General features: G+C 46.2%; 1 protein-coding gene across 2 annotated transcripts; it reads right to left on the bottom strand.

Annotated features, from left to right (window-relative positions):
• Nucleotides 1–3,501: 3,501 nt before the first annotated feature.
• Nucleotides 3,502–9,149, bottom strand: LOC307108346 (GTPase IMAP family member 5-like). Of its 2 annotated transcripts, none has more exons than XM_079786250.1 (3): nucleotides 8,928–9,149; nucleotides 5,725–5,773; nucleotides 3,502–4,469 (listed from the first exon to the last, which is right to left on the bottom strand). In XM_079786250.1, exons 2-3 carry the CDS (start codon nucleotides 5,765–5,767, stop codon nucleotides 3,592–3,594), a joined length of 921 nt encoding a protein of 306 aa, XP_079642376.1. In that variant the 5' UTR covers nucleotides 5,768–5,773; nucleotides 8,928–9,149; the 3' UTR covers nucleotides 3,502–3,591. The 2 variants fall into 2 exon arrangements, with proteins under 2 accessions (XP_079642376.1, XP_079642377.1); XM_079786251.1 differs by having other exon boundaries at nucleotides 5,725–5,770.
• Nucleotides 9,150–9,548: the final 399 nt, after the last annotated feature.

Here is a 9,548-nt window from a genome sequence, read left to right as displayed (position 1 = left end):
TACCCACATATTACCTGAAAGATGGGGGAAATGTGTAGCTAGCGATGGTCATTACTTTAAATAAAGCACTTTTGATGTTTCTCTTGAAATTATCGTGTTTTGATTACAAAATTTGCATTATTTAACCAGTACACCTAGTATATAGATATGCATGCATAACTATGCTTCTTTGTTAGAATGAGACAGTGTTCAGATCAATTATATTCTTATTTTTGCTTTAATCAGTATAGACACTGAGAAACCTTGTTCACATAAATAAATAAATAGAAATGAAAACAATTTTGTTATGGCAGTGCCACTCAATTCCTGAATTCATTCCAAGATAAATGTCAAAAAATCACATAGCAATGTATCATTAATTTTTAAGTAACTATTAATGGATATATCTGCCTTCTTTTTGTTGAAAACAAAGTAGTGTAAACTGCTTGACTTGAAAAAAGATTGATTAGTCAGCCATTGGAGAAATTAGATTTCACAATATCAAAAAAGGCTTTACTAAGAACTATCCAATGACTATATAAATCTTTTACTCTTTCACTTGAGAGGCTGAAAGGTATCTCATTTAGTCCAATATATCTAAAATTTTTGAAATAAAAACAAATATTGTGAACGTAGGTAAACCTTTGTCAATATGTTTTGAAAACTTTTAAAGTGGAACATTCTATATAGGGAGAAGTAGCAAACTCAATGTATCGTCATTAGCTGTCATTGTTATACTTGGACAGTCTTGTTTCATCTACTCCCTCCCTTCCTGTCTTGATTACTTGAAACCAACCCAGATTTCATACCATTTCATATCTAACCTTATTATAAAGCAGTAGGACTCTTCCTTTTATTAATATCACATCCAAAACAATAAATACCTAATAGTAAATATCCAGACAAGGTTCACAGGACATCCCTTTCCCTTAAATGCTTGTCACTTTGCCTAAATGACAGCGTGGGTGGGTGGGGGGGACAGATGTCTCCCTAGTTTCTGTGGAAATGCAAGTCCCCTTCTGTGAGGAAACCTCCTAAACTTGTTTTCCCTCAAGGTCACAGCCTGGGTTACCGAGGGCAGGGTATTTGACAGAAGTAAGAGGGAGGCCAGAGCCATAGAATGTCTCAAACATCGTGCCTGCCTTGAATTCAACCTTCACTGGCTTCTAGAATTACCCACAAGAAAGAATCTTGAAGCTGAGAGGCACACGGTGGGTGGGGAGATGAGTTTGCTTCAGTGCCAGTGGCTGGCTTTCACGCTGAGCCCAGCCCTGTGATGGAGACAGAGGGTGTGACACCCTAATTGATCACAGATGCTCTTTCTCCTGGGTCTTTTCCTTTTTTATTCTCCTCAAAAGGCAGTTATTACTCTCAGTCATCTCAGGCTAAAATAAAATACCGTACACTGGGTGGTAAACAGCCAATATTTATTTCTCACTGTTCCGGAGGCTGGAAGGTCTAAGATCAAGGTGCTGGCAGATTCGGTGTCTGGGGAGAGCCTGCTTCCTGCTTGTTGCGTCCTCATCTGGTGGAGAGAAAGCTCCACTTCCTTCCTCTTCTTCTAAGGGCACTAATCCCATCATGTGGGGGCTCCCACCTCCTGCCCTCATCTAGCGCTAACCACCTCCCAAAGGTCCCAGTTCCAGATGCCATCATATTGGGGACTAGGGTTTCAGCACATAAGTTTTGGGGATACTAACATTCGGTCCACAACAATTACACATTATCTTTTCAGGTGCTCTGACAGGTGGAAGAGAAAAATTTAACTCTAGGATCATCCTCACTGAGGCTTGTCTTGGTGGGAAAATCTGGCTGAGGGAAAAGTGCCACTGGGAACAGCATTCTCTGCCAGCCTCCCCCCCCCCCCCCCCCCCGCCGCCCGCCCCTGGCCTCCCTCAGCCCGAAGTGTCTCAGTGCGTTCCCAGCAGCTCCAGCATCATCTGTCTAGGGAGCCCCTGCTGAGCCCGTGTGCTCTCCCTTAGGCCAATGTCTGACCTCCAAATCCTTTCTCTCACACCCCATTTTCCTGCAACTCCATCATCTATCACACAGTTGCTTTTGGAAGCAGACCTTGCATTATTTCTCTTACATTCTTGGTGCCGAGCAGAGAAGCTGACACTCAGTATTCGTGAAATAAATGTCTGTGCAGCTGAACTGAATTAAGTCCAGGAAGGGGGAGACCTAGGCAGGTTGGACAGTTTGGGAACCGTGTTGCAGAGGTGGCCCCTGGCCAGAGAACGCAAGTTCCTTAGGTGGACAGGGTTTGAGGAGCTTGTACCTAACCCTCCCTGAGGGTGTTTGGAGTCAGTAATGTGTACAGCTGGTCAGATCAAGGCAACACCTCTGTTACCAGTAGAGGTTTGGAGAATGACAGCTGGGTGGCACCATTGAGTTCCTAAGACTCATCCCAGACTTAATCATTTACCCATCCAGTCACAGGCTGTCTGGGACAACTGCAGGTCTCCCATAAAGGTATAATGAGCAGAGAAAGGGGGACAGCCAACAAAAGAAGGAGAGGGTGGGGCAGGGGCCACCTGGGAACTTCATCTGGCTTCCCATTTCCACTGACTTGGTGACCTCTGCCCAGATGTCACCCTAATGCCTGCCCTCTTCCTTTTGCTGCTGTGGAGGTGTGGAACACCCCTCCCTCCCCGAGTTTCCAGACATGATTGTGCGGACTTTGGGGCTAAAGAGGCTGCTTTACAACACAGCTCCAGCAACAATGGGAATTTACTGTAAATGGGGGCGAGACCACTTGGCCTGCCGCCAGTTTTACAGCCTCCCAGTTAAGAAGGAAGGGCTTTTAGGTATTTAAAAAGTTGAAGAAATAAAAAGAAGAATAATGTTTCATCGCCACATCAGAAAGCCACATGAAATTCAAATTTCAGTGTTCACAAAGTTTTATGTAATTCAACCTCACACATCACTTACATCTTGTCCATCCACCATTTCCTTTGTAAGTGACTGAGATCGTGTAGTTTGCTGAGCCTAATCCACTATCTGGCTCTGCTCTATGAAACCCCAGTTCCTTTTTTACCCCCAGCCACTGTCTCTGCTTTCCCCAAGGCCTCACCCCATCCCACCTCTGTGGCCATTTTCTCTTCTCCTCACATGTCCATGTCCCCTCCCACCTTCCTCCCCAGCCCCCTTATGCCTCCAAAATTCCCCCCAGAACATCCTCTCTCAGGTGGGGATAGTGATGGGTGTCATCCCTTACAGCCTATGATGAAATCAGAGCCCATTTCTGAATAATATAAGGAATTCTACATCCAGCTTCTAATATAATGTATTTCTTTCCTCAATGTGTAATATCACAGTTGACTCACCTTCCTTCCTACAAAACCCTCCCAAAGATTCCAGGATTGTATCTAGCTAAGTTATTATTTACCTCCATGATTTTTAACAAAACAAAAAAGAAATATTTTTTTTCTTTGGACTTTATTTATCTAGAAGCACTAGGAGAACATGAATGACATGTCTAATACAAGGAAGAAAAATTAAAACTGAACTTAAGCAAAAAGCAAATAAGTTTCTTAAAAGCACAGACAGAGATCGTGAGTTTGAAAAAAAAAAGAAGCCAATTGTAGAAGTCAGCTGAAGTGCTCAGTGTCCTTAAGTAATACACAAGTTAATTAAAAGGGCAAGAAAAATCAGAGTGCATATCACAAGGAAAACAGATAACCCAGGGTCAGAAAGCATCCACTTTCCGACTCTGAGGAGCGCCTTGGACACCCAGTGACTCTGGGCCTCCTTCAGGTCTTGCTTTTGCTTTTTAACATGTGCTTGCACGTTGGCCAGGTAGATCCTGCGCTCTTCTCCAAGGGCGCCACCCCTGCACCCCTGGAGCCTCTGTGCATCAAAGTAGAGGTCGTTTGTGTAGAAGGCGCCCTGGTGCTCCCTCTCCAGGCTCTCGACCACAGCCATCAGCTCCTCCAGCTGCTCCCTCTGCTCCTCCCCGGTGGCCCGGTTGTTGAAGCCACAGTACCTCCTCCCACACTCCTTGATCAGGCTCCTCAGGCTGTGGTTGTCTGTGTTGACTACGTACTCATCCAAGGACCCATCCCCTAAGTCCTCCTTGCGGGTGAAGAGGACCACCACATATCTCATGGCTCCTTCCCCAAAGACCTCCTTCACCCTCCTCACTGCCACCGTGTCCTGGGCAGTGAAGCGCCCCAGCTGTGTCACCAGCAGCAGCACGTGGGGCCCTGGGGCTGAGAGCAGGTAGCAGTCCCCGATGTCCTTGTACATCTCTTGGTCCTGGGACTTTTCCTCAAAGATGGAGGGTGTGTCAACCACCAGGATGTCTCTGCCATTCCACGTGCCTGTGGCCACCTGGCATGTCCTGGTCACGGTCTGGGCCCCTAGCTTGGTCTCAAACTCAGGTTTGCAGAGGATGCTGTTTCCAGTGGCACTTTTCCCGCAGCCGGATTTGCCCACCAGGATGAGCCTCAGTGAGGATGATGACGCAAACCGGTTATTTTCTACACTGCCTGGAAGAGAAAAATTGTGTCCTACTAAGCCAGTGTTGCTTCAGATTTTTTGATCATGGACCATCATGGTATCTCATTAAATCTGTGGACCTCCCTCCCAGGAAACTGTCATATCTAAATACACAGCCAAATTTGCTGACAACTGTATGAGGTTCTTGGGTCATAGAAAGTCTACATCAGAAGCCCACGTTGGACCCATAGCCAAGAGTAAGAACTGCTACACTGAGGAGGATGCTCCAAGCCCTTCACCTAGACGAGGGAAGATACAGTTTTTCTGAAAGTAAAGTGGTCCCTGTGTTTCTCCAGGGATGGTGCTTAGGCCAGTTTCATGCTAAATAAATGTGAGGTTCGAAGGAGGCAGAGGATGAGAACTCACACATGGGAAAATATTACCACCTCTTTTTCACCCACAAATTCCAGGCACACGTGTGTAGAAGTGCTTAACACATTCATAAACCTTGGGATGAAAGGGAGTCACAGATGTGACCTCCCTCCAAGGACCAGCTGAGGTCCCTGGGCCTCGGCTCTTTGAGCGGGAGTTGGATGCTTGAAATTGAGACAGCAGGAAGGTCGTAGAGAATGTCAAAGGCAAAGACTGGGAGGTGACTCCATACGGGTGGCTGAAGAGGATGGAATTTAGGACCATTAGTAGTACATGTGATGGAAAGGTCACCTACTTGGCTGATTGAATTACAGGAAGTTAACAGAAGTGATGCTGGGGAGGGAAACACTGAGCTAAGAGCTAAAACCTTCAAGGAATGAAGGAAGAGGAGAACCGATGTTCTAGAGTTCTTATGAGCCCAAATGGATTCCAAATTCATTGTAGGCTTCTAAAATCTATTATTTTATTCCTACTCTGTGTTGGTTCTTCCTTTTCTGCAGTGTTCTGGGATGTTTTTGTAGCAAACATGATTACTAAATCTCTCTGGAAAACTTTTCCATTTCTTTATCTCAGAGCAGACAAGGAAAGAGAAAATTTATTCACAATTTAGTTCAAAATCCTGCAACTTCTGACTTGAAGTTTCATTTCCACATCTTCCACATGACCTGTCTGGAGAGCATTGTACTGGGGGATCAGGTGTGTGTGTGTGTGTGTGTGTGTGTGTGTGTGTATGTGTGTGTGTGATGATGGTTGGGAAGGTAAAGAAAAAAATGAGCATTATATTTTTCTTCTTCAATTTAAAATCACTGGGTTTCTGTCACTGTGTTTGAGGTAAGGGACTGGTGCCTTTTAAGAACTTGGAGGCTTTCTTACCTTCAGCCATAGTTCCATATCCGTTCTTTGGAAGTCCTTCCATTCTCTTCTGGAATAAAAACAGGAACAGAATAAAAAGCAAGTGTCTGATACCCTTATAATTAAATACCCAGTTTTAAATAACTGAAAAGGAGCAAAGGGAAGGCCAAATATTATAGTCATTTGTGCAACTTTGCCAGGAAGCTGCAGTTTAACACACGCCCAGTAAAGTTTGGGTGACATAGGGAAGGTACTTGCTTGTCAGTCACAACTGGGAACAGGTTGGAGTAGGCGTGGTCACTGCAAGGATCGGGAGATTTGGGGTACTTAAGCTCCGAAACAAAAGTGTGAGCTCCATTGTTTCCTCCTGGAGCTTGACTCCTGGCCCAGGACTCTCAGGCTCCTGATCTCTTGCATTTGCCATATGGCTCAGAGCCATGTAGACCCCACACAATGGACTGATGGACTGCAAATACCTTAATGCTGTGCCGGACCCAGTCCACCATGGAAAAGAAACTTTGGACACTGACTTTGCTTCTAGCTCTACTGAATCCTCAGCTGCACCTCTTCCAGGACTGGATTGAAGGAAATGGGATTGAAACCCAGGATATAATTCCATGCAAATAAAAATCACTCATCCTCCTGTGTGAGTCTCAGTGAAATTCTTTTTGCACATCTCATCCTCCCTCGGAGGCCTCTGGAGATGCTTATTCCAGCGGTGCCCCAAGAACCTCACTCCCATAAGCAAAGGAGAAAGACCATCAATGCAATTCTCTGATAAAAGCCCACATGGGGGTTGGTAAGGCCTGAGGGCACTTCCAGTTCAGACACCCAATGCTAATTCTCCATGAGGAGCCATTTTCATTGTTAATTTTCTAACTCACATTATACTTGCAAACATCAATAAATAACTTTCAGCAAACCAGGTGATGCTAACACATTGCACTGTTCTCACAATGCTTGGTGGCTTTTTTTGTTTTGTTTTGTTCAGGTTGCTTTTGTTATATAGAAACAATGCTTGCATGTTTTTCTATCCACTTAGTGATTTTTTTGGGCCTCCTTAGGAAAACCACCCATTTTCACATCATCAGATGTGAAACTTCCTTCTTTCCTTTCCTCCTTTCTTTTACCCTTTCCTCCCCCTTCTCCCCCCCACGTAAGCCCAGAGAAGAGCCTCTCCTCACCACCCTCTCTTATACCCTGTCCTTGACTCTGGGAAATTATACTCTGGCTCTCGCTAAAACTGCTCCAATTCTATGACACCTTTTCTACTTTAAATGACCTTTTGTGAGGTTTGGAAACCTCAGAAAATATGTTTGAATCAATTTCTGGCAAAGATGATGACAGTGGTGACCATGTTTACAGTGAACTTCATCATTGCAATAACCCTTTGTGTGGCCACTTATAACTTTCTAAGTTCTTTCCTGTCCATTATTTATTCTTCTCCTAAATTAATATAGGTTTAAAATTTTGATTAAAACATTAGGAAACTGAGCAACAAATGACCCTCCCAAGGTCACACAATTGTCTTGGAACTAAAACTGAAAAGCAGCTCCTTTTGCCAGCCAATTCTCTTTGGTTCCACAGGAGGAAAGAAGATTAATCCAAACAAGTCCACAGCCTCTTGGACCCCACATACAATGTGGCTGTCCTATGGTCAGGACATAAACTGAGGCTGACAGGCTGGAAGACTGCCCTGAAACCAACAGAGACAATTGTACCGTGAAATCCTGAGTGCATGCTTTTCCAAGAAAAGATTATTCAAAGAGAAAACTGCAGGGGGCAGGAGCTGCTCTGAATTGAAGCATTTCAGTGTAAACCAATCTGGTGTTTCACTGACTTGATTATCAGTGTGACCCAAATGGATCAGGGTGCCTGACACAGAAAGTCCATCAAATTCAGGTAACATTAGCCATGATGCAGGGTTACTACCTGGACCGTCTTCTGAATGTGTCAGGCGGCGGGGGAGACGTGTGTCCACAGGGGAATGGGCTTTTAGGCAGAAATTATCAAATAACAAAGTGTCCTGAGAGAGTGACAAAGGACGTTGATGAAGATGCTAAAATGAGTCACAGACAAAATATTAACAGGACTGAATAAAGCCTAGGAAAAGACTGGGGGAAGCATGGCAGACCTGCAGGATTGTGGTGCAGGTCAATCTCAGAGCAGGCAAAGGTGTCAGAGGAGACAAGAATGGGAGGATCAAGAAAGGAGGCAGATTCCTTCTCTAAAAGGAAAATTCTACTCATCGTCTCCAAAATGGGGCCAGGTAGTGGCAGGCAGTGTGCAAGCTGAAGTTGTAACAGCATTGGCAGGACAATAGGGGGGTCTAGTTCAGACAGGGGGTTGAAGGAAATGAATATAATGTACTTGAATTTTATAATGATTTTAAAATTACAAGAGCCTGATTTTATCATGATGATACCTTATTATATCAAACCATGAGAAAGCAGGCTCCCTCCTGCTGTTTTAGGAAAATAAAACTATTTCTTGTCTGCCTTGTTCCTAAGTGTCTCCTTCACTCATATGACACAGTCCCCATATTTCCTGGCATTACAGTCCCTTGTTTTCTAGTTTAGTTCTTGCGATTCCTGGATACTTCTCTCACATAAGGTTCAGCAGACAGTGGGATTGTCCTTGTGCTTGAACATGAGTCTGTTCTCCATGCAGCCGAGCCCTATGTCGTGTCAGAGGAAAGGTGTGGGCTATTGGGGGAGAATAGAGTGGTTTCCAGAAGGACAAGGTCATGAGACAATGTGTACTCAGGGGTCTCCTGTGGAACAGGTGCGCAGTGGGGCGAGGTTAAGAAATTAGGAGAGACAAACTGAGAAGCATACCCCCCCCCCCCCCGCCCTCAAGCTGAGCACCTGGGGAGGCTCAGTTTTTTCATCCATCAAGTGGGATGAGAATATTCCCGCAGCTGTGTGAAACCCTGTGCGACTCCAAGAAGATCCAATGGGCTAAGCAACAGGCAATTAGCTGGAAAGCCTGAAGTGCTGTGGAATGTGCTGGGCTGTGGGCTCAGGGCGAGTGGTTCCCAGGCCTGTTTTCCCTACTACACACCCAGTGTTGCCCCCAGCGCACCATCATAGTTCCCCTTCATCCATGGGTGAGCCCAGAAGTAGGATAACCTGTGTGAGGTCACACCAGCAGTGAGTGGCTCTGACTAGGCTGTAGGATCTCAGACTCCCGGGGTGGTGGGACCCTCCCCCTCCTCCCCTTACCTGGTGGGGCACAGCAGGCCAGTGCTGGGAGGCCTGGGGAAGTATGAGCTCTTACAGGCAGTGGACTCAGAGGAAGCAGGCAGATGCAGTTAAACTAGAGTGGTCTGGAGGCCGACTGTCCCAGGACACAGCTGCTGCGAATGAAGAAAGGGGTGTGGCCCCTGCAGACAGGAGCAGGTCCTCCGGGTGGGTGGAAATTGCTGTAAACAAGACCCAGCGACCAGCGAGGGGCCGCGTGCTTGTCCCCTTATGGGACGCTTCCTGTCAGAGCCTGCAAGCTGCCAGGCACCTCCCATTTCCTTTTTGTGACTTGTTCAAATAAGCAATATGTGGAGGAAGAGGCTATGCAGGCAGTGACGGGACACCCTCCCTCATCAGAAACAGCCCCTGTGACACAGGAAAGTTCCCATGGGGCACCCCCTCCTCAACACCCTCCTCAGCACCCATTCCCTGGAGCACCTGCCTAACCCTACTCCCCACGGCCCTTCTCCAGGCTCTGCTTCTAGCATATTCCTGCTCAGTAGGGACAGACAGGCACTGCTGGTCCACAGAGGGCCTGGAAGACCAACTCTAAGGACATGACTTTGATGGGCTCCCCAGCCGCAGGTGTTGGCTGCCCCC

The sequence above is a fragment of the Cnephaeus nilssonii genome (assembly GCF_951640355.1).
Source record: "Cnephaeus nilssonii genome assembly, chromosome: 12".
Taxonomy (NCBI): domain Eukaryota; kingdom Metazoa; phylum Chordata; class Mammalia; order Chiroptera; family Vespertilionidae; genus Cnephaeus; species Cnephaeus nilssonii.
Note: the sequence above shows the minus strand (reverse complement) of the source record. Positions and strands in the feature narration are given on the sequence as shown.